The following is a 25216-nucleotide window of genomic DNA, read 5'->3' as shown; positions in this document are numbered from 1 at the left end:
GAACGCTTCTTCCGTCATGCATGGCCTGCAGAGCGTGACGGAGTGGTCGAGCACCCTCGCACCTAGGTGGCAGTCACGTGTCCGGTCGTTTTGTCTGAGGCCATGTAGGACGCCATCGCCTCAAACACGCTGCACCCACTCGCTAATCCAAAGGCTAATCTCGAGGCAGCACATGTGTCGGTCAAGAGCCCGGTGTGTCGCGCGACTATACAGGTTAGCCAACATGCGCCCGAGTGTCTGCGCGAAATAACTCTGGTCTCCGCTGTCGGCGCCTTTCAACAGTGTTGCCGACCGGGTTGATGGGCAACGGGCGGTACGTCGGACGTGTACGGAGAGGTTTAGCAGCATGCAGACGTGCGAAACACCGTGCTTAAGAAAGAGGTTCGCGCAATCCACTCAAAGCAGAGTGACGCTGGAGTACAATGTGCTGTTGTTCCACGATGGTCAGTGACCTGTACGGCGCCCGCCTCTAGCCTTTCCCGCAGCGCATGCAACGCTTGCGAGGCCATAACAGTTAGTACTACCTACTTGGGATTTTTTTTTTTACTTAGGATTGTTCCATGAGGCCACAGCTGTTCGTGCTCGTGAGTGCGTGCGCACGTGCTAGTGTTCTTCCTCTCCCTATTGCGCATTTCGGAGCCTGTGGCCGTTTGCGAACGTCGTTTCCGAATGTCCTTTCCCGTAATTATACTTGTTCTTTTTTGTTTCCGGCTGCTCGTCGTCTTAAAACCCCGTAAACAGTGATGACATGAGAATGATGAGAACTTCCGAAGTGAACTCGGCTTTGTGTCCTACGTACGTTTCCCATTGGGTACTTTGCGAGGGAAAGCCCCTCCGAGTCGCGCTTGAGAGATTGCAGTGGAAGCGTAAAGACAGAACGACTCGAGTCGTGCATGCGTAATCCGGCCGGAACGTTCTCGCGTCTTTCTTCGCCGTCCGAAAGCAGAGCCCCTGTTGTGGTCTCAAGGAGGCAGGGTATCGCGATGAAGTTGGGCCTCGGCGCTGCAGGCATAACTGACAGCGCGGGCAAGGAAACGCGGCAGGTATGCGAGTTCCGGTGGTCACGAGCCATGTTGGGCCCGTTTCGGAACGGAGTACAGGCGCCGTATATACTGCGAAGGTTAATTTCATCTTCGGTTCTTATTCTTCGGTTCTTCTGCAGCTCAGACGCGACCGCAGCGCATTTATAGCCAATGCTAGTCACTCGTTGCGATGAAATATAAGAAATGGGCTACGGTAAATTAGATTGACGTTCTCGTCCCACAGTCTCACGGATCGTCGTTTTGCCGTGGAAGGCGTTCGTTATCGCCTCAACCGGACAGAAAAACGCGTCATGTACAACCTTTGTGAGCGAGATTGGAGAGAAGTGTTCGTTTCTAAACGACATATCGGGGCAAGGTGGTATTATTGTCCACGAATGGGAGGCGAGTCGCCCGATTCTGCTCCTGAGGAGCGTCATGTCTTCACTGGAACTCGCCTCATAGTGCCAAACAGCGCTGACCGGATGTATAGGAGAAGTGATGGAAATAATGATCCCCGACTCTTTTTCGTCTTAGCCTGCGTAGACATGGTAAACTGTCAGCAGAATCGGGGGCGAGGAAGATCCTCGCCCGCTAGGAGTGGTACCTGGAACAACACAATGCCCACCCAGACTCCTGTGCTGGTTTCATCGGTGGCGTTCCCCAATCGGCAATGTTATCGATGCTGCTACTTACGGCAGGCGCCAAAAATCGCGTGAACGTTTGCGTGCCGCTGTTGCCCGATTTAAAGAGGGCATATGACTGGCGCATTTCACGAGGCCATTTTCGCCACCGTCTCAAGATGACCTTGGCGGTTGATCACGCGATGGTTCAATTATCGCTTCATTACCATAGAGCATACTTGTTTATGAGGTACATATTTGTGTTCACCAAAGCGCACTACCCAATTACACGACGCTGCACCTCTTTAGTGCCACCCTCTTCAACATTGCACCGACACCTTAAATAAAGACCTTTGTGCGATGTAGAGTATTCAGTCCCAAGCGAAAGGAGTTATTCGTGGTTTGCCAAAGTGATGGCGGAGCCGCAGTGGTAACTATTGAAATCGCTCTGGAGCATCGAATAAGAACACACATTGCTGTAGAAGTGCTCAGACTGCGCATATAGGCAACATGCCTTACCCCGTTCCCACCACGTGGCCTGGCTACCGGGAAGTCTGCAGTATTGTGCAGTGATTTCTGCTTATTGCTCAAGTCGACCAACCGGCTTCACTCCTAGAACTAAACTACCGTTTCTCATTGGACCTCACCTGACCCGGACAACGTCTGAGTTGTCATCTCCTTCTCTTTCTTCTCTTCTCTGACAGCTTTCGCTGCTACATTTGTACAAGAAATGCAGCCACCGTGCCCAGCGAGAGCCACCGCCGTCAGTTTCGAAATATCCCACTAAACCACATCGATTACTATACGGAACTTGCAGCTCTTCACTTAGTCTCACTGGCCAAGAGCTTCCTGGAAAGTGGTCCGTACTCTGCGACTCGAATGAAGCCCTGCAGTCTTTAGTATTGGCCTTCAGCGCGGATGTGGCTGGGCCAAAGGCCCAACCGCATGCCCGCTATTTTCGACTGACGGCGACGAACGACAGGCTTTACCGTCGCGGAGGGCAATCCGCTTGTCGCGTCGCCGGTTTTTGGCCAGCCAGAAAATATCGCTTGTCGCCCTGATGTCCGCGTGGCGACAGCATGATTGCGTAACAACATGGCAGCCACCAGTCCGCCCGCTTCGATCTAAATTCGCTCCTGCAGCTTGCTTTCTGCCGTGACAGCAAAAAAATAAATAGTCAAATCAGCCATCGCTCTGTCTCAGCTCAAGCTGAGGACAATGTATCGGCGTTGTTTTGTCGTTATTATGGATCAGTTGTTTGTTTTGACGCTGTTAGGTCTGAGATGCCACCGAGGGCAGCGAAAGTGTATTTAGTTTTCCTCGCCAGATGGCGCCACGGTATTTTACCCTGTAGGCACGTAACTGATTTTTTCTAGCGATGACAGCATATTAAAGCTAGCAACTAGTGCACCTTTGTTAAAACAGTGGTCTCGGGGTACGTTTGGGATTTCTTTGCGGGCGCACGACTGTATCGATTCGCACAGCAATGTAAATTTGTCGCTACATTTTCCCGCAATGTCGAGTGCATGTCACATGAAAGTGCGACAGGGTCTGCCTGTCGCTTCGCTTGTCGTTGTCGCTTGAATATCGCGTCCATGTTGTTGCCGCAAGTTCTAAGTTAGAGCGCTTCTCCACAGATTGGTCGAGAAGGGACGTCACACCACCTTCTTCAGTGGCCTTTAGGCCACTGCGGCAGCATGGGTAACGAGCACATCGATGACGTTGCTCGGTCAGAGCGCGAAGGCGGCACACAAGAAGCGATCCTGTTGTCAAGAGCGGATGCATCCAAGAAACTTCGTGTGCTCGCTCGAGACGTGACGTTTGTTAGCGTGGAACATGCCAAGCTTTCAGCATAACCGATTGCACCGTCTAGTCTTACGTGCACGCCCGGCCTTCAAATCCCAGACAGTTCGTATACGAAAGGTAACGACTGTGGTGGCGTGGAGACCGTCGAGCACATTCCTTGTGACCGTCCTCGTTATAGCGCACACAGACGATCGTTTACTCCTGCGCTAGCTCGAGTGCTTGATTGACTACTTTCAGGACTGACCGTCATGGCATGAGCAGAGTGTTACAAAGGCTCCGTTACTGTTAAATGCTACAGACTTCTACAGACAGCGTTCTGAACTGCAGATGTCGACTTGTGCTGACGAGTGTGCGCATGCCCTGCGCGCGGGGTCTCCTATTTCCTTGTTGCGTTTCTGTCCCATCCCCAGTTTTGGGTACCAAACTGAATTTCCTCTAGTTTTCTGGATATACTATAGCCAATTGCGCTATATTTTCACATTGACCTTTTTTTCAGCCCTGATTGGCTCACGCGGCCGCTACGGCCTTTCTGATTGGCTCAAAACGCCAACATAGCGGAATAGGACACTGTCGCGAATAGCATATAGCGCTCCTGTTTGACCTCCCTGCCTTTCTCGTTTCGTTTATTTCTTCTCTCCCTTTCTCTCTTACTGTCCGTTTAAGCACGTCCTCGCGTCTCCTCCCGTTCGCAGTGACGTGGCGCGGGCCTCTTCGCTGCGTCCGCTGGACGACCACCACCACCACCACCGGTCGGCCGGCAACGGCGGCGGGGGTCTCGTGCTCAGCCTGAGTCCCGCCGAGCTGGCGCAGGTCCCGCCGCCGGCGTTCTTCACCTCGGCGCGCTCCTTCGACGAGGACAGCGGCGGCACCAACGCCGGTTGGAACGCGAACGCCACCACCACCACGTCGTCCTCGGCGTACCTGCCCATGTCGGCGCTGCACCACCAGCAGGGCACCAAGCCGCTGGTACGCGCTGTTATCGTCTGCGAGCTGCGTGCGTGCATGCGCGTTCACAGACGCGTCAAGTCGGTAACACCGTAAGAGTGCACGGCATACGCATACAGGGTGTCCAACTCGAAGGAAACTTGTCCAGCTAATTGAGTTCGCTCGTTTGCGTGACGTCGCGGCTCAGGCGAACTTCTTTCAATATCGCCGTCTCTCGGGAACTTTGTTTTGAAGCGTTTAAACACGGAGGGAAGGTGCAGTTTCTTTTTGATAGGCGGAGCTTGTATACGTTTTCGCTGCGAAGCGGAAAATAACATAATAGTGAAGGCGCACAGTGTTGAAGACTGTGCATCTAGCCTGTCCAGTCATTTCCATCTGCAGACAAGCTCGTTCGCACTGAGCTAGCACTTCTGCATCCTAGTATCGATTTTCGTTGCTCCGGTTCAGTGCTGGAGGCCATACATACGTGACGCGCTCCGCGCTTGCTCATTGTATAGGCTTACACAGGTGGAATGGGATCAGACGCACCCGTGTAACCGCACCTATACAAGGTCCCATCCGTGGGCGGTGGACGAAATATTTCATAATTTGTATTCTGGCGCCTATCTTCAAACACCGCACGCGGCCGTGCCTCTGTAAAAAAGAAAAGCCTTACGCTAACAAACGAGAAAAAAGGGGGTTAACCGAGGGGCCCGATTTTTTGTAGGCATATCATAAGAAGCCAACAAACACTGACACCAAGGACAATATGGGGAAATTACTTGTGCTTAATAAATGAAACCGTGGTAGTTGACCGGGGTAGTTGGAGAAGTATGGGAGAGGCCTTTGCCCTGCAGTGGGCGTAACCAGGCTGATGATGATGAATAAATGAAACAAAGAAATGATAAATTAATGGAAATGAAAGTGGATGAAGAAACAACTTGCCGCAGGTGGGGAACGATCCCACAGCTTTCGCATTTCGCTTGCGATGCTCTACCAATTGAGCTACCGCGGCGCCGTTTTTCCATTCACATTCTTGGGTATTTATGTTTGCTAGTAGAACATAAGAAGCCAAGTAACACTTACAACAAGGACAACACAGGAGAAATTACTTGTGCTTAATAAATGAAACAAAGAAACGATAAATTAACGGACATTAATTATAGTTTAAATAATAATTAATTAATTATCGACATTACCAATATAAGTCGGGCCCCTCGCTTTCTTCTCGTTTATTACATAACGAGGGTCTCGAATCCGGCAACATTGATGCCTTCAGGCTGCATGTGTGGGTTTATTGACCGGTTGCCTTCACCCAGAAAGGTCACGTTCTCGTGACGCCTGTGGCAGAAAGGATGTTCCACATCCGCCGCTAAGGTCTGTGAGTGGTGGCGCTGGCTAACACTCCCAGGATTCTACTAGGAAACATAAGTACCCAAGAAAGTGGATGGGGAAACGGCGCCGCGGTAGCTCAATTGGTAGAGCATCGCACGCGAAATGCGAAGGCTGTGGGATCGTTCCCCACCTGCGGCAAGCTGTTTCTTCATCCACTTTCATTTCCATTAATTTATCGTTTCTTTGTTTCATTTACCTTACGCCAATAGGCAGTCGGGTAACGCGTGCAGACAGAACGCTTTCGCGTATGGAGGCCTCATAAGTGTTCACTAAACGGGCAAGGCGATAGGGGTGTCGGATTGTGTCTCACTGTTTGTGTCCCCGCGGTTCGCTCTGCAGCCGACTCCCCGCGCGCTCCCGTTCAAGATAAGTGGGCATCTTTTGCGGGTGAGCGCTTTCCCGACACCGGAGCTGCTGTCGCCGGCGCCGTCGCGCTTCCGCCCGGAAGTGCACGTCACGCCGCCGCGACGGTGTTCCGCGGTGACTCGTCTCCCCTCGCGCGAGGAGATGTACGGCTTCCTGTCATTCTTTCTCGCACGTCGTCGGCATCTTCACTTAGCACCGCCGCGTGATTTTTTTTCGTCTGCCGCTATTGCTGCCACCTGACGACGGTGGACCCGTTTTGGCGGCCCCTTCCAAGACAGAGCGCGTATATAGGTTCCTCCGTTTAACTCGCGTATTGACCATGCGATGGGTAGTAATTGACTGCATTGTGCCTAATTCTGAAGCAAAGGAAGCCAACCGACAACGACGAGGAAGGAAACTGACAACGACCGCAGTCTTTCACGCAATCTCGATGCTCCTTGAAAACGGACTACAGTGCGAGTGGCTCTGTTATACTCGTATAGCTGAGCTGTTTGTTCCTATATCCGGCTCCATTCTCACTTCTGTTGTGGCGTAGACGGACTGCCATCCTCGTGTGCCGAGCGTCTGTCACGCGTCTCTTCCTTCGAGGCCGTTCGCCGCGTGCCGATCGGATTTCGCGCCTTTTGTCTCGCGCGCGCGTGTGTGTGTGTCGCCGTCACCCGCCTTTCATGCTCTAATGCACGTCGCGACGGGGGTCGCCTCTGTACGCCCGCTTCCCCTCGCGTACGTTTGCCGAACAGTGCGGAACGATCGTTGCTTGGCTCGGGGCAACCTCCCAGCTGTGCGGATTCACTTTCGTTCGTACGACATCTCAACGTTGTGGAGAAGCCGGCGATCTGTTTATTGACATTTCCTCTAACTAACTAACTAACTAACTAACTAACTAACTAACTAACTAACTAACTAACTAACTAACTCACTCACTCACTCACTCACTCACTCACTCACTCACTCACTCACTCACTCACTCACTCACTCACTCACTCACTCACTCACTCACTCACTCACTCACTCACTCACTCACTCACTCACTCACTCACTCACTCACTCACTCACTCACTCACTCACTCACTCACTCACTCACTCACTCACTCACTAACGAAATAAATAAATAAATAAATCCAGCTGCGAAGTTTCTCTGACGGTTCGTTGCCACCCAATATTGTCGAACAAGCTCTTCTTTCGGCAGTGAAGAGCACAGTGAAATACGGTGTTGAATTACCACGACGCGGAATGTCGTGCGGCAAGAAAAACGTATACGTATATTTGCCCTGCTTGCGATTTGACCACGCATAGGTGAAGCATGAGAACAGTGGGACGAAAGCTTATACCTCTGCTATGGCACCCGTATGGGGTGCACCAAGCATATGCCACCTCTTCTAGTCAGTGAATGCTCGAAGCGCTGTTTCGTTCCGATGAACGCGTTCGATTTGTATTGAAATTGACCCATATAGGTGGCGAAATAAACTTTCTTCCTCGTCGGCGTCCACTTACGGAAGGCACTAGAAATCAGCAGCTGACCCCGGAGCTAGACAATAAGGGATATGGGAAATTCTGCAAGTGGCGCTTCCCCCACACATCTAGTTTTACCCACACAAGATGGCAGATGTCGCTCTAGAAGTGGAAATAAAATCAGAAGCCGGTGCCGCTATCCTTGCCACCATTTTGTGGTCACAACGTTCTCGCCGGTTCTTAGCTTTGCGCCGCCTCACGCTCTATCCGCACGGACTTCCGCATGCCTTCCGTACGCGTGCGGACGTTTAAAAAAGAAAAAAAAAAGCTGCATATGTCGCACACAGGTACACAAATTTCAGTTTGCGCAGGCTCCGCAACAGCAGTGTAAACCGAAATTATCGCGTATACCTGTGTGAAACGTGCAACTTCTCGCGCGTCTGCACGCGTGCAGGATCCATGCATATCAACCATTGCAGCTGGCCGGACGCGTCGCCTCAGTACGCCTCCCGTATACCACGACTGCATTTGCCCCAGAAGCTTTTGATGTGTCTCTGTGCCAGCTAGTTTCTCAGAGATCCGACCTATATCTACCGCTGCGTTCACTGAACCCGTTATAGTCGGGTCGAGCCAGTTTGCTGGGTTGAGTTCCGGTTGTCGGATTCACGTCGATCCGCTAGAGTGGACTGTAAGATCGACTCAAACCTGCAAGGGTTTCCTTGACTCGCACAACCCGCGCTTGGCAAGATGCACGTAAACGCGGTCGGATGGAGTTAGGTCATCTCGACTTTCGAACCGACACCCGCTAACGTCGAGTTCACATGTATGCGAAGCCTATACGACGGCCGAAGCCTAGTCATTTAGCGTACACTTAGCGAATACCCCGGGCACCGCCACACTCATCGTGGTAACGGCGCGTGAAGCTTTCACGCACTGACGTAAGCCTCGAGAGTTGAGAGAGAGAGGAACTTTAATGGGAGAATTGGTGGAGAAGTCGCCCTGACCAATCCACGCCGGGAAAGGGTGTTGGGAGAACAAGAGGCAGGGTAGGAATATATGAAGGAAAGTAGTATGTGGCGAAGAACACTATGAAAGCTGCATAGCTTGTGCTCTGTAGCACAAGCTAGCAGAGACACTGTATATACGTAGCCCATGGAGGACCGTATGAGGTGGACTATCGCTGCATAGGCGAATGCCTATTCTCGACGTGTCCCCCTGTGGCAAGCCACGTGGCGTCGCAAGCGCCATACAGCTTCCTTACGTTTGAAATTTTCCGAGCACTCACAGGCGAATTGTCGTTGCGTACAATAACGCAAAGCCTACTTGAAAATTATCAGTTTGCGAAGTTACAAAGCTGTCTGAAGCAGCTAAACACACAATATCTAGGCTTGTACATGTATACTGTACCCATCATTTCCATGCTGTCTGATCCGCCATACTTTCTCGCAGCTCCCGTAGACACTATAGCGCTAGAGTTAGAGTAGTAGTTATGCTAGAGTAGAGTGGATCAGTTACGCTGGAGTAGTAACTTTTTAGGAACATTTTCAAGGAATCGCGGGTTCATGTATGTAGCACACACCGACGCACGCACGCCCGTGTGGCTTAGACACGCACGAACACGGACGCTCCTCGCAGCCCCCCGCCAAACCCCCTCGTCGCTCGGTGGCCTGCTCCCCGGGCGTGTACGAGCAGCTGTGCCTGGCCACCTCCGGGGGTCCGCAGAGGCGGCGGCGACTCTCGTCCGGCGACTCGCGCTCCTCGGCCGAGTACGTGGACATGCGGCCTAATGCCTCATCGCAGCAGCAGCAACAGCAGCAGTCACAGTCACAGCAGCAGCAACAGCAGCCTCACCTCGACAATCACAGCGACGCCTCGTCCAGGCTCTGCGAGCTCAGCAGCCTCTACGACCAGGTGCGTGCTGCTGTCTATATATATATTGTGGGAATTTATAAGCTATTCTTTGTCATCTGTACATGATCATCATCATATGGGGTTCATATGGGGTTCTTCTTCATCATCGCTTGTGGGGCTGGCTCTCGTGTGTGCTCCGTGCTGTGGGCGCGGTCGGTTCGCCTAATCTTTTGACGCGGAATAAACGCCGTGATAACTGCTGCGTCACAATATATATATATATATATATATATATATATATATATATATATATAGCCCGGTCACTTCTTTACTCTCGTGTGTGTCCCTTGCCTTTCTCGTTTCCTTGTTTTCCTTTATGCGTACTGCTTCGCCCCTCCCCCAGTGTAGAGTAGCAAACCTTGTACAACCTGGATAACCTACCTGCTCTTCCTCTCCTTTTTCTCTCTCTCGTTCTTTCTTTCTCGCTCTAGCACAATTCAGTTACCTTCGCCCGTACTCTATTGCACTATATATATATATAGTGCAACTGATGTTGGTCTGCTCCGGACGTGCACCGTCAGTTGCATGCGCTTCGCTCCTCGAAGAGGCAGGACGTGTATCGAGTGCTCAATCAACAACACTTTGTAATGTGGTGAACGCGTTTTAAATCGTGGATTCGGAACCTCAAAGAGGTGCGACGTAACGCTCTTTAAAGCGTTACGTTGCACGTCTTTTTCACCGTCGCAAAGAGCTTGTCTCTCGCATTAACCGCTAAATCGCCATTGCGTATTTTATTATTTCTCTCTTTTCAACGGCGTTTCGTAGTCTTTCCTGCCTTTTTTTAAAGCAATACTGTCCGCTTCTCTCGCACTAACAAACTCGATTCTTCGCAGGTAAGACTTAAAGATAATGTATGCCGCATATCCTTTCTGCGTACTTCATGTCCGAGCGGACGATGCTTCGTACGGACGATACAGAATAATGTAAGAAAGCAAGATCGCATCGAGTCCAGTGCCATGCACTCTCGAGATAACTCAGGCAAGTGTAACGCTTGATATCAGAGAAGGGCCGCCGCCGAGTCATTGTGTATGCACGAGCGTTCGTATGTCTCCATTGTGTGACTCATGTGGCTATCGACGTGTCTGCGAATCGGTCTCATTTTGCTAGGGAATGGCAGTGTGATTGGCTTTGGGGGCTTGCGAAGGTGCGACAAAACTTGGAGGTCAGGTATCATCTCTGCGTTTGTGTGCTGGCAATTCACCGTTTATTGATATATATATATATATATATTAGCGATACAGACGGAGCTTAAGGCACGCTTCAAGCAAAGATTACGCTTAGTACACCGGCGTATTTATTTTTTGTCTCTTGAATCACCTGAAACTTTCGGTGCACACTTTCCTTCCGCTGCTTTTTCCCACGACGGAAGCGATGGTCACACATTGAATCGTCTCTACAACGAACGATTTTACAATGAAACGACCTGTATAGCTAAGGAATAATTCTGTCCCTGTTCTATATTGTGAGCAGTGCAGTGCGCGACCTTTACAACGAACTGGTCGACCTTTCTAGCGGATGATTGCGGAGGTCCCAAGCACTTCGTTGTAAAGGCGTTCGGTTGTAGATCGTTTTCTGTTGGATTCACAATTATAAAGGGTCTTAAAGCGATAGCATTATTTTTTTTTCTTTCGTTTTCTTTTTGGCAGTATTTGTGGTTGTTCTTTTTTCGATCGGCATTTAACCTAAGGACAGCTCATATATAACTTACCGGCTTAATGTAGCCATGTACAAATGTACCGCTGATCTCCTCTGTTCTCTATGGAATCACGGTATGTATACGTAACGGAACAAACACACCTAAATACCCTCACTGCAGCAGATACACACCTTCAAGTTTTCCTTGCCTTCCTGCTCGGTCGGTTTCTAGACTTACAGAGTGGGCCGATCCCAGAGGCAGTGTATAATAGTACACAACCGGTCCCGGAGATGGTGTATTCAAGGCTGGGCTGGTCCCGGAGGCTGTGCGATCGGCGGCGACGCAGATCGCACGATTGGGGTATCCGCGTCTTGCCGGGCAAGCACACATTCGCTAAATATAAGCAAAGCTGCAAAACCCTATGTAGGGCATGAGCAGTTACATGCGCTTTACCGCGAAGCCAAATCACGCGAAACTTTTTGCGATGGGAGAAAACGTCAACAGTCTCTTGTGCACACTTGGGTATAAAATCACATTGCCTGTGTCACGTGGTTCTTTTCATGCATTTAATTGAAACGCTTCGACAAAGCTCCGCTTAACGTTGATTATAGCACGGTCGTACGATCTGCCATAATTGTTATTTTTTTCTATAACAGGGCTCTCCTTGGTTTGTTTGTGTTGCTACTGCCGCTTATTAAAATACCACTGTTATCGGGTGCATTTCGTTATTGCTTTGCGTACGTTATAACGAGGATGTGAGGTTGAAAGTAGGGAGCTAATGCGGCGGTTCCTCACGTACGTTTGTCTTGATTCACTGCTATTACATCGATTATTTTCTGGTCTTCTACTCGAGCTCGTTAATAATTGCGATTGGAAAACGATGACCTCAGCGAGCGATTTATGACGTCTGTGTATACGTGACGAGGCTGTCGTGATCGCGGCGCAGCGCAGTCGATCGTTAGCAGTGCCTTGTTTTGTTTTTTTTTTCCTTATGTTTCGGGAATTTTCTAATCCCACCCCTGCGTATATATAGGCTGTCAAATTCATCTCCTTTAACATGCTTTCCTTTTCTTTCTTTCTTTCTTTCTTCCTTTCTTTCTTCGACAGTTCTCCGTCTGATGACGGGTTTATGGCGCTGCACGTTTGAGCGCACATTGCTTCTCCAAAGCGTCAGAGCTAGCGCGCCGATCGCGCCTCAAAGCCGTGTATTTTGGTCGTTGCGCGAAAAGCGCAACAGAAATTGTGGGAAAACGTCGAGCAAGAAAGATGGGGGACGGTGGGGGAGTGGGGGGGGGGGGGGTGCAGTGTAGGATTGCCGTCTACGCGCTCTCCCTCTGTTCATTTTTGAGCCGCCGACACTGTATATAGGTGCGTGCGGCACTATAATCACGCCGAATGGGCGCCACAGACGCCTCAAATTTTAAGTCCGCGCTCTCCTTCGCCTTTAGTTTCTCTACTTTTAAAGCGCGCGGAGAAGCGAGGCTTGTGTTATATATCGACCCCTGTTGTGTCTCCCAATAAGCGCCGCGTCTGGCGTTCTTTTTTGACGTTCGTTTTACGTTCCGACTCCAAAGAGAAAGGAAGAACATAACGTACGATTGAGCGCCGAAGGCCATAACCGTGGATAAGCTTCCCCGGCGAAATCGTTGACTCGGACGGCACATCGCCGGACGGAATGCCGCCGCGCTCTTCTCCGGGCATGTACACATACACACACGTGTATACTATACACACATGCCGCGGAGAAGAGCCCACGGCGGTGCAGTCGATCATCGGCCGGGGAGCACTTTGCGCGTGCCTTGAAGCGTTGCTGATGGCGGGTGCATCGCCTTCACGCAGCGCGTGATGGCTTCGGAAAGGTGCGTGCGTTTTTTAAGAGGACATATATGCGGTGTATGGCAAGGAGACGGAAAGCTTAGTATATATAGACGGATAAAGATAGAAGGTGAGTGGTGACGCGATGTCGTTCTCCCAGACGCTCTTACAGCGCTAGGGGGGAGGGGGGGGGGGGGGGAGTGGTACCCGGCCACTCAAGTGCATGCGCCTCTGCTCCTCTCGATTCGATGAGCTGTTGTATAGGAGCGGTCACGTCTGTATCTGCGCAGTTGTTCATTTTTATCCGTGACGTCGTCGTAGTACCTTCTTTGTCTTTGTCACCATGTATATTGTCGTCGTTGCCGTCAGACTAGCAATCGCACTTGGTGGAACTTGAGGCTTTCGTTCGAGTGTTCCTGAGCGCTCTTTTTTTTTCACTCGCTGTAGTGGCTCGGCCTCGCGTTACCTGGGCTGCTTTGGTGGCTATACTGTGTACGTCTTTTATTTTGCACGTAGAGGTTATAGTGCTTATTCACTTCTCGACTTCGCTGCGTCGTCTTTGCGGTCGTATACAGCATACGCGTATTTACGAGAAATGAGTCGCCAAACAAAATCGAACTCGTTTTAAGCGTGAGAACGCAGAGAAATGCAGCGTGCGTCGCCGTTCAGTTATGAATCCCAGGTATTGTCAAATTGTTTCTGGTAACGTGCGGTTTCGTTGGCTGACTAACATAATCCGCCGAGGCATCAGAAAAATCCATGCTAGTGTGCTGGCAGACGTAATCGTACGATTCTAAATCTGTGTTTTACGTCGATGCCTTACTTTGTCATCTATGGTCATCTTAGCGGTTGTCAATCACCGCGTGTCTATTATTTTGATCAGGGGACCGGCCTCGCGTCGACATGGTGTCTTAAGAACGGGACAAAGGCATTTATTCGCCTCACGCGATTGGCGCCTGCGTTTTATTCAATGCCAGACGCGCATGGCACAGCCGCGCGGCCACAGAAGTTTACGGGCGCGAGTTGCACGGCACATATGAATGCATACAATGTGAATGTCTACTTTGTTAAGGCGTGCCACTTCTGATTTAATGGATCGCTGTGTAGGTCGTAGAAGCTACAAGGACTGATAGTTTGAATTCGAGCTGATGTGTCGGCAGGCTTAAGTTTCTTTCTCCGCTGCCACTTCCCGTGAGCCTTTGTGGCCGACTCTACGGGACATTTGGCTTCGGGTAAAGGTAGCGCTATGGAAAACAAGTCTGACTTCCGAAACATAAAGTACAGCTCATCCAGACTGCTCCATGCACGTGAATCATTCGGCTGTTTGGCGTTGGCGTGATAGCGCCGCCCGACATGGTGTGAAAGGTTTCGTTTTATTAAACGGCCGTATTATCTACTATCTAAGCACGCCGTCGATTGAATGGCCCCCGGACCCGTATATTCAGGGTAGGTTAGACCGGGAAGAAAAATAATAATTTGGGAAGGTGAGCGCCATCTTTGTAATTAAGAGACGGCCGTGACGTGTCTGAGTCGATGTATTCGTGACGCCTTCTGCAAAGAGTGTGTCATGGCATCGCAAGCAGGTTCAGTATAATAGAGGAAACTTTCTTTCGGGATACCGATAAGCAGTACCAGCTTGACTTATTGTCAGGTTGAAGAAGAAGAAGAAGAAGAATTAGTAGTTTAATGACTGGAAAATGTAGAGAGGTCGGCCGGAAAATGGAGCATCTGGCCTGCTACTCTATACGTAAGGGAAGGGGAAGAAGGGAAGAAAGAGGGTCACAATGGGGGATGATAATGGGAGGAACGAGGTGAAGGACACATTGCATAACTGGTATCACAATTAGCGTGAGTCCAGGCCCGTGTCGCCTAAGAAACGTGAAAGAGCACGCATTGTCTCTATCGTCTGCCAACTCTGTGGCCATGCGCCTAGCAAGAGGTCCTCCGACAGTGGTCTATTGTGTAAATGTCTCAAGGTATCTGCCATTGTCAGTCTTTCGCGCGCATATTCAGGGCACACCACGAGCACATGGTCTATAGTCTCTACAGTGCCACACACTGTCAGGTTGAAGATCTGAATGGATGCATAGGAATGAATATGGAGGCGGGCAATGGTTTACCCATAGCTGGCCATTTGTATTAAGTTCTAGATCACCTTCGGCCTCTGAATTTTCGATTTGAAATGCGAAAACATTTCTTACGAAGGTATCTTTATGTTCAATTATTTATTTTCTTCGAATCTGAGCACGTTTTATCCCGCTTTATCTTCCTAGTTGAATGGTTACCAAAAGAGAAGAGGGCGAAACGGTGCTTTGATTCGACGAAATGCGGAATAAGTCTGCTGCATCGAGTACCTTCGAGAACAGTGGAACACCGTGATTTGCGTTCAAGAAGCCGCCAGAGCGGATCAACATCTAAGCCGAACACATAAGCAGTAACACTAAGGCCAACTGTTCAGTAAGAAACCTACATTTAGCGCATAATGTTGCAATCCCGGTGTCACGAGTGTGACATTTATCGGGAGACGAATTCGCCGAGCACTCCCTCATATTGCACACGACTGTACAGTGCGGCCCACTGTTAAATGGAACATCCCAGCAGGCGGCTATCAATTCGCTCCAAACCGCAAGTGCCGGTTTAAATTATGTCGATGCACTGCACAGGGACATTGAAAGGCACCAGCGCCACCCATCACAAGTCATCCGCTGCAAAGCCGGGCGACTGGACACTTACACAGCGAAAAAATTCTTACGTGATGTTTACCCACCACGTGTTCCCTTTAACAGCGGATCGCACTTGTACGTGAATATGTGTAGCGATCGCACGTGGTCCCGAGCGTACGTGTAGAGCTCGAACGCGCGTGAACCGCAGGCGGCCAGCGAGTGCCTGCAGTCCGGCGGGCGGGCGCCGCAGCACGCCCGCTCGGCGAGCGACAACACGGGGGCCCCGACGTCGTCGGACGAGCGGCCCGCCAGCCTGGCGCTGCACTCCTCCTCGGCGGGCTCCAAGCGGGCCACGGTGCAGATCCCGCTGAGCCCGAGCCACTACGACCAGCCGCCCACGCCCGAGTTCCCGCCGCCCTCGCCGGGCACCGCCGAGTCCGGCATCCACAGCAAGATGAGGCCCCTCAGCAGGGTGCGTGCGTGTAGATTACGCTCGAGAGGGCGCCGATAAGGGAGCAGCGGCGCGCCCTGCATGCTTCCCGCTTCGACATTTTACCCCGCATAACTGCTGCTATAGGCGTATTTAGCGCCAGGCTGTCGTGCGCCAGGCACGTCCCATGAATGCATGTATATATACGCATTCCCTTGAGCGAAAGTATACGGACCAGAAATTCCTTCGTAAAGGCAGCTTCTGCATTTATAAATGTAACTTGAAATTGACGACTGCAGTCCAATCTTGACATTGCTGAGGTTCCAATGCGCTCGTCGAGTTCAGTTTTTACGTTTTAACTACGAATAAATTCAGATTTTTCTCTCTCTCTCTCTCTCTTTTTTTTTCCTTTGCAAGCCTGCGGTTCTTATACTTCTGTCGACAAGTGTGCTCCAGCGCGTAAGTGCCCCCCTTCTCTTCGCTTTAGCTCTATACCCCCCTCCTTTTTGCCCTTGCACACACTGCTGGAAATCTTGTATCACAAACCCGATATGCCTCTCGCTTCATGTTCTTCGGGTTACGTCATTCATGGGCTGCATTAGCGGCGTAAGTTGTCATTCGCTCCTGTCGTCGTACTTGCAAGGAACAAATTCTCACGGAATGTACCTTATATCGGTTGTGTCGTCGAGAACGCGGGTTCGACTCCGCTGCCGCATTCCGACGAGGGGGCCATCCAAAAATGCTCGTATTGCGCGCCTCAGTTGCAAAGTGATGCGACGTTGAGGATGTATGGTTGGTCCGCCTTATAGAAAGCGTGGGAACAGCTCGAGAAACGAGGTATAGGAGACAAAAGAAAAGCCGATCCCGCGGTCCGTAAACTTTTGCGGCCGACCGCGTAGGCGCAGTGCGCGCGTTCGGTTTCCGGAAACGTTCGAATCCTCCGTCCTGTCGCTCGCGCGTGTTCCCGTGTCGCCGCTCGTTTTCGCCTGTGCAGCCGGTGGCGCGGTTTGTTTTGCGAGCTACGTAGTCGGGTCATTTCCGGGTATGGATCGGCCGCGCGTGACTCGTCGTGCGTCCGGCGCGGTGGATCGCTACACGACGCCGCGCACGGGACTGCAGCTCACGCTGCGACGCAAAGGACTCGTTCGGCGCGTACACGCACACTCGCATGCATCGACGCCGAACGCGGTAATGGTGTCGAAGCGCCTGTACCACGCAGGGAGCGTGTTGCAGCCGTACGGGTCGCCTCGTATGTGGTATACGGAGGGGCGCGATTCGCTAGCTGCTTTGTTACCGGGACGACGACGTCGGGTGCGCGCTCGTGTGTTGACGAAATTCGGTTCCACAGCCCCCCTCCTTTCGAAGCAAGCCCGCGCGGCCCTCGCATTGCTTCGCCAACTCCTGTCAGAAGTGGGGGGGCAACTGCGAGTGGCGTCGAATGTGGACGTAGTCGAGAAACAGGTTCGTCCAGTGCGCAACCGTCGTTTCGACTCGTGCTAGCTCTGTTTCATTTGCTTATTCGCGTACTTACGTTGCTGTTAGCAAAATGAAAAAGGAAAAAAGGAAAATCAACCATTGTAACCTGACGTCGTTAGATGACAGCCTTGCAAATCTCGCTTGATTACTTATAGTTCCATTCCGCGTGAGAACGTACGGAGCATGTGGTTCTTTTGAATACCAGTATAGCATTATTCACTTTGTTTTTTCTGTGTGCACCTCAGCCTCGCTTTCGTACATGTACCCACTTTCTCTGCAAGATATGCACTCTTCGTCAAACGTAAGCACGTCGTATGCTGCAGTTATTGCTCTATAGCATATTCCTCGAAGTCCTAGACGTTAGAACTTGGATTCTTGCCACCTACAGCTCGAAGTTACCCACCACCACGAGTTCTTGCGCACCTCTGGCTCGCACTTTCGCCTCCTCTGGGGGCAGGCACCAAGGGATGCGTCGGAAGCGCTTCGCGCGTTGACCGTTTCGCAGGGCTTCAAATCGGCCTGGTACTCAAGAGTATTTTGTTCTTTCTGTTTCCTAGTATGGGTGCTTCTGATGCGTGTGATGGAGATAATGAAAAACGGAAAGTGAGTGATAAACAAAAACAAGGCTCGGACATGCGTTCAATAATTAGGCAACGCAGGAGAAAAAAAGAAAAATGCGCGCAGGGAAAGCATGTGGCAACGACACGGCGGTCACATTTTCGCTCGCTGTAGATCGGCAGCAGCAGCAGCAGCAGGGGCGGCGGCGACGACGGGAACATTTCCCCGACCGGGCGTCGGTAACCGTACACGTCGTCGGCCGGGCCGCTGGTTTTCCCCCCGAGTGAGTCGCGCCGTCTCGCGACGTCGCGACGGCTGCATCGTGTCCGTCTCTGCCCTCCACCAATCGATCCACGCCTCGCCCTCCCCTAGGGGTGCCTCTCTCTCTGGGGTCCGAGCCGTTTGCACTGCGTGCGTGCGTGTGTGCGTCTCCCTCGTCTTTGGTTAAGAGCAAGCACGCGCGCAGTTTGCGGTGACGGCGGGCTTTCGTCTCGATTAAACGATGCGTCCCCCAACGGCCGCTGTAGCACACAACCGCCCCCGTGTCCCACCGGGACGAGGGGCGCCGCGCATATGTGTCAACTCGGCGCGCCGGAGTGTGGTGTCGTCGTCGTCGTCTGCCGTTTAAACACCGCCCGTCTTTGCTCGCGATCCTTGATGGGGTCCCTCGCGGCGGCGTTGGCCCGGTGCCACACGCAGCGCGTATATCTCTCCCGCGCGCCTTCTATAACAGCAACAGCAGTCGCTTCTTTCTCGCTCTCTCTCCCTGTCCTGTTCATTTCCTGCCCGCTCTGTCCTTACTCCCGCGCGGTTGATTAAAACGCGTTGTGCGGTCCCCCTGCCGTTTTATCGCGGAAATGGACTCGGTTCGCAGGTTTTTGCACGTTCCCCCCCCCCCCCCCCCTCTTTCCCTACACGGCCGTCCTGACCCCTATCGCGACCGCAATGCCCTCCTTCCCTCTTCCCCCAACCCCCAAACCCTTCTCCGACCGATTGCCCGTGGGAGCTGCGCTGGCGGCACATTCGTCATAGTAGTATGGAGTCGTCATTTATAGAGGGGCGAGGCAGGCTCCTGCTGACGCTTCTGTGCCGTCTGTCTGCCCCGCCCGCCGCTACCGCCGGAGTGCGAGCGCGAGCGCGCGCGCGCCGATCCGTGTCGCATACTTACGTACTCATCGTATAAGTACACGCTTCGCGTAGCTTAGCAACCGAGCGACGCCGCCGCCGCCTCGTGCGCTTATTATTCTTATTTCGTTTTCTTTATTTTTCTTTTCTTTTTCTCATGGCCGCGCTGTTCTTTGCAGTGGTGTCGGCAGCAGCCGCAGCCAGGGAAAAGAGGCGCTTTTATTGCTGCCTACGAACGCGCGGCGACGGTCGCTTGACGCCGCGATAAACCCCGCAGCCTGCCGGCGCTGGCGTCGTCGCTCGGGGCACCCACCCGACAGCTCTCGCATCGGTTCGCTCCTGCCATTTCGTTTCTTTCTCTTTTGTGTTGCGCCCCGTCGCAGCCCGACGACGTGCAGCAGGCATATCGCGCCGTCGTTCGTTCGTCCACACCTGCCGAGCGCGTATCGAAGCCGTGCCGCCCCCCCCCCCCCTCTCGTCGTCATCTCTCTGCTCGCGTGTGCGCTAGCTGCGGCCTTCGCGTCTGCTCTTGCGGAAAAGAAGAGAGCTGCGCGGTGGCTTTAGTAGCGGCGGCAGTTGGTCAGCGGCGACGGCGCGTTAACAACGCCCGCCCTCCTCGTTCGCGTCGCCGCCGCAGGAGTACGTGGTGCAGCAGCAGCGTCGCCGACGGCTGGGCAGCGGCAGCGACGGCAGCGGTAGTCGGCGCAGCTCGCGCGACGTCGACACCCTGACCGACGAGGACGAGTTGCTGCTCGAGCTGAACGGAGGGGACTCGCCGGCGACGCCCGCCACGCTCATCGTCTCTTCCTGCTCCTCGTCGCAGCCGCAGCAGCCACCCGCGTCGGGAATCGTCGAGGAGATCGTCGAGGAGAACCCGTTCGCCGGTGAGCTTGCCGCGGGAGCACGTGGCTTCATCTGTTTCGCGAAGCTTGTGCAATGTGGCGCTGCGTTTCTTTTTTTTTTCTTTCTTTTTTGTTGTTGTTGTGAGTGTGTTGGGTGGGTGTGGTGGTGGTATCCGTTAGGGAGCTTATGCGCGACCGCAAGTCCGGCCGGTCATGCATAGGCTCCTGAGTATCGGTGGCCTGTCCCGGATATTGAGCGTACTGTGGTCGTCGTCGTAGCACTGTGAGTGTCCGCAAGCCATGTTTCTGCGAGCCTGGCGTGTGCAGTGACCAGCGGTGATATTTGGAATGTATGACAACGTATCGCGCGCTTGGTGGCGGCAAGTTGCTTTGCTCGTATCGCAGTATTCATGTCAGTGCGGGTGACGATGTAAGCCGGTTGCTAAATTCATCTTGGAAAGAGCGAATTGGCGCAGCAAAGGACGCAAGTACACATAATGCACATCGAACGTAAGTGCTGCGTGTGTTCTGTGTGTGCCCTCTCCTGTCCTCGCGACTTCTTTTGTGCTACACTTCCCTCTTCCGCAAAGTTAATGTCTCGTTACCAAGCGTTAGCGAAAAGTTAAGCTGGATAAACGGTGTATCGTAGGAACACTCATAGGATCTGCATATCTTTAATGTATGGAACAGGGAAACTGCCAGGACTCATATCCGATAAGATGCGTGTTTTGTGCTATCTTCGTAATAGGACAACCAGTTTCCTTATGCAGAATACCTTCATATAGTTAATTTCTCTTTCTCTCTCTCTCCCTCGCTCTCTCTGTCTATCTCGTGTAATACTCCGACTGCCGGTGTCCCTTTCCAATACGTACAAATACTGAAACCGAAGCTCAATCTTTTCTGTCTTCTTTTTCTGGACAGTCTCCACCCTTCGCATGTAGGTCGAGATAAAAGTCGTTCTCGACAGAGATATGACACGCGGCAACTGCGCAGTATGGGAGCGGCAACTCCAAGCGTGCGATGTTTTCGCTCAGCAGGACAAGGTGCGAATTAAGGGCGTCGTATATCGTTTCTCTTTAACATTTCTAATAATTCGGTGACCTCACTCGTAACCACGCCCGCCAGCGCACCTCCTCTCCCGCTAGCGCCCCTCAGATGCGTATGAATTGTAGAGGAAGTGTCACGCGTCAATGTGAGCACCATAGGAAGTCCGCGTCACATGAAGACCAGAACTCGACAAGGGCTGTGCAAGTGGCATTGTAAGCTGCACTAAAAATTCGCGTTGCCGCTGTCAGGAGGTATGGTTGTAGCCGGCAATAGTCCGCTCCGCTTTAATTACATTCTTCGATTGCGGGCATAGAGCCACAACACCCGCCGGTGATGCATCTCTTCTGCGACTGCTATCAAGGTCACCTTGTGCCGATGCGCGCTCCCACGGTGTGGGCAGCATGCAGCGCGTGTCAGTGCCGTTTCACAACGCAAGAAAGCGTAGCGATAACTGCGTCGTCTTTCTGCGCGCGGTTCGCGGTAGACAGATACGCTCGAGTTCACTGAACTCGGTGTGGAGTATCCGAAGGGTGCGCCGGGTCGATGGACAACGCACCGCGCACGCGCGATGGTTAGGACTCAAAGTGGTACCGGTCGGTAACGCATACCTCGCATGCGAGTTGTCGGTAACGCGTTATTTAATTCCTGCGACTCGTTCGGCGGCCTTTGTGGCGTAGCGCCGCTCCCTTATCTCTGCTTCGATTGCGACTAAAGCGGCATGAGTGCGTCCGCCCTGCAGCAGCCCATTCGCTTTGCTCGCGTTTTCACCTAGTTCACTTATCTTCCATGCTATAATGAGTGATGCGGTTGTAATAACCGATTGTGCGAATGCTCGAAATAGCGAATCGAATGTAAATTGTCGTTATTATAGGGTTGCTCGAACGGAAGATATTTCCGCAGCTTGTAAGTAGTACGGGTGTCACACGGCGCACCTTTGATCTCGATCGTGCCCGATCCGGGTAGACTTTCTCGGTCGCGATTGGCACCTTTGCGCGAGCTGCGGGAGGGAGCCAATCGCAGTCGAGAGTTTCGATCCAGATCGGGCTCGATCGCGATCGAAAGTGGTAGTACGTATAACGCCGGTATAATAAATCTGAAGGGTTATCGTATCTGGTGCTCACCGTGATAATGTCTGTAATGAAGCTCGGGAACAGCACATCGCTAGATGACGCGGTGATCGTTTTGTGAGGGTGGAAACATGTGGTGCGATCATCCAAATAAGTTTATTGGACTAAATAGAGTAAACCAGCTCATAGTCTGCCTAAACTCGAGGCATCCTTACTGCGTGACTGGGAAGTGTGGATCAAAAGTTAGCTGTACTGCATGCGATCGCTCAGCGACTGCTGACTCCGCAGCAACCGCACGTTTCTGCAGCAGAGACGTTTGCGTAATGGACCACTTGTTTCTTGCTTCATCCCTGCAGACTTCCGATAAGCGTTATTTTCCCTTGTATTCGAACGGAAACACATATTCAGTAACCAGGAATAGTGAATAAGCGAATAATATATACAAATCGACTAGCAATAAGTCTTGGTTTCATATAAAAATGAGATGCCCGATATTAATTTCGGTAATCTAATTCACCTTCTTTTTTAAATTTTCATATTGAATTGAACATGTTCAATTTTCAGAATACAACCAAATAGAACCGCCATGGGTCCTGTTTTGTTCTGTTGTGCTTGCACGTGTGTTTTAGTCGCTTGAACACGCGTGCATACCATGCAGCTGGCGCTACAATCTTATACTTAGGCGACGCACTGGTTTTAAGCTGTTCTCTGCGAGAAACATGCGTGTTCACCAGAGGGATGCCGCGTGCTTATTTTTCTCCTATATATGGTGATTGGCATTCCCTACGTGACCTGCCGGGGCGAGAACTCTTCTTTTTCTTTTCTTTTTTTACGCGCTCTTTCTACGCAGTTAACCCCCGCAGTTTTACTTTTCCTCGCCAGCCACGCGACTGGCCGCTCGAGGCACATTGCGCGTGTCCGCGGGCTTTTTTTCACGCTCGGAAAAACGCTTTTATGTAGCACGTATTGGGCAACAGTAAAGCTGTATCGGGAGTTTTTTGATGTTGCTGTACAATTTTCTCATTGACACTTTTCATATAATTATAATATTTGAGAAGCTGACTATCTAATTAAATCTAATTATCTAATTAGGCGGAATGCAAAAATTTAACTGAGTATCTCCAAGCGACGGCAAACAACATTACCTTAATTGGTTCGGTCAGCTACGTGGCATTTGCATGTTTTTAATGTTTGGCTCAAGTTACGCGAGACGCCCTGTGTAGTGCCCTTCACTCGCATGCAGTCCGTCCCATGCAGCCACTCTTTATCATAGCGATCGGTGCATGAGCGACTGGGTCAAATTATGATTGATATTGCCATTGTTTCTGTGGTATCTCGCGTTTCCCAGGTGTCTTCGCAGCCATGGAGTAATCCTGTCATGTTCGAAGCGCGCGCGCTACGTGAACTATATATTATAGGCTGTGCGCGCCATTGAGTTTTGCACAATATAGAGGGAACTGGCGCTCACAGCGTCGGCTGAAGCTTTAATGTAGTATGGCGGCTCAGCGTGAAGTGCTGTTCTGGGCACTATCATATTCCGCCACGTTGTCAAATCCGCCATCTCGTCAGCTCTGATTCACTCGGAGGGATTATTGACTCAGGTTGGCTCAAAATGCCGCCATGCATCGCAGAATTTGACAGCAAGACGGAATTCGACGTCACGAATATAGCAAACCTGCCTGTGAACTTTATGGATAGTACAGGGATATATAATGTCTAAACGTAGTCCTTCTGGCTCCAGGCGGCATTGCGTTTTTGCAAACTGATCGTTTTTTTTTAAAGAAAGAAGAAATATGGGGTTGTAATTGCAACGGTTCGCGACGATTATGCATGCATGTGCGCAGACGATTACCGTCCTCGTGGGCTTAGAGAAAACGGGGTTTCTTGGAAATTTAGAAAGACAAAGCGTAATAAATATAATGCCGCAAAGTACGAAGACAATGCAAATACATGTACTACCGAGCATTCACGCGATCTGTAGCTGAAATGATTGCGGAGGCAGGAGTTTTCTTTGACAATTGTTATAGAAAACGCTTTTCTCTCAGTGGAGCATGTTTGCGGCGATCTTGCAATGATTGCGCGTTGTGTAGTGTCGGGCATGTTTTATTTCGGCCCAGCCATTATGCAGTGATCGTTTGGCGAGACGGGCCACGATTGATCTCGCCATTGTTTCGGCGGCGGCGCTCGCGTTTCCCATGCGCCTTTCGAAACGCGCGTTACGTGAAGCTATTGGCGAGGCGGGCCGTTGCGACACGCTGCTCATGCGAATGGAGGCTCACGTAGCTTGCTGGAATCCTTCAGCTTCCGTGGGAACGAGGGGCATACAGTATACTACACATGGATTTGGCTTGCCTTAGTGCTTTTATGGCTTAAGACGTTCTTCCGATAATTCAAAGTTTTCTAAACAAACCAAGGCAAGAGAGTTCCTTTAACCTTTAGACTATGTACTTCGCGGGCACATATTGCGACTTACGAATCGTGCAGCCGGTGACTTTGAAGGCCACATCCGCTTGGAACAAAGGACGGGGTTTCGAGATGACTGTTCCCAAAGTTGGCTACGAGATGCGTACGTGTTCATGTAATTTTTTTTTTTTTTAGCTTCGATGCGTAAAAAAGGTGTTTTGTTACAAAAGTGGAACGACAGTGCATTTTCGCAAGAGGCTTGACCGACTTAAAGCTGCGTGGTGTTAGTTTCAAAATTCGTTCCAAGTGGATGTGCGTCGTGAAATCGCGGCTACATTTCGTGTATCGCTATGTGCGCGCTAAAGTAATTAGGTTTTAAAATATGATTAATGAAATTGCGTTAATTAGTCAGTTCCGCATTTTGATTTCCGGCCTAAGTAATGTCCGCATGTTCGAGTAATTCAGCTCGATAAGTAGGTTCGCGCTAATATGCCTCAAAAACACCCAGCATAAGCGTGCAACGTCATTCACATGCCGACTGAACCGCGCATATATATACTTGAAACTTCTTTGTGCCCTAGGCCCCAGCGTCAGAATTATTCGTGCTGGAAGCTCTAGGGGGCGAGAGGGTAAGGGATCGAGCTCGCCATTGTTTCGG

General features: G+C 51.4%; 1 protein-coding gene across 1 annotated transcript in view; it reads left to right on the top strand.

The window, feature by feature from the left end:
• The window catches only part of LOC126537466 (uncharacterized), a 119474-nt gene that overhangs the window by 66355 nt on the left and 27903 nt on the right, over nucleotides 1-25216 (top strand). Inside the window, exons 6-9 of the mRNA XM_055074276.2 lie at nucleotides 4141-4414; nucleotides 9221-9496; nucleotides 15819-16082; nucleotides 19837-20083. Of these exons, the coding sequence (XP_054930251.1) occupies nucleotides 4141-4414; nucleotides 9221-9496; nucleotides 15819-16082; nucleotides 19837-20083 (1061 nt within the window). The remainder of the gene's footprint in view (nucleotides 1-4140; nucleotides 4415-9220; nucleotides 9497-15818; nucleotides 16083-19836; nucleotides 20084-25216) is intronic.

Source organism: Dermacentor andersoni, chromosome 4, assembly GCF_023375885.2.
Source record: "Dermacentor andersoni chromosome 4, qqDerAnde1_hic_scaffold, whole genome shotgun sequence".
Taxonomy (NCBI): Eukaryota; Metazoa; Arthropoda; class Arachnida; order Ixodida; family Ixodidae; genus Dermacentor; species Dermacentor andersoni.
The sequence above is the reverse complement of the archived record's forward strand: the minus strand, read 5'-3'. Positions and strand labels throughout refer to the sequence as shown.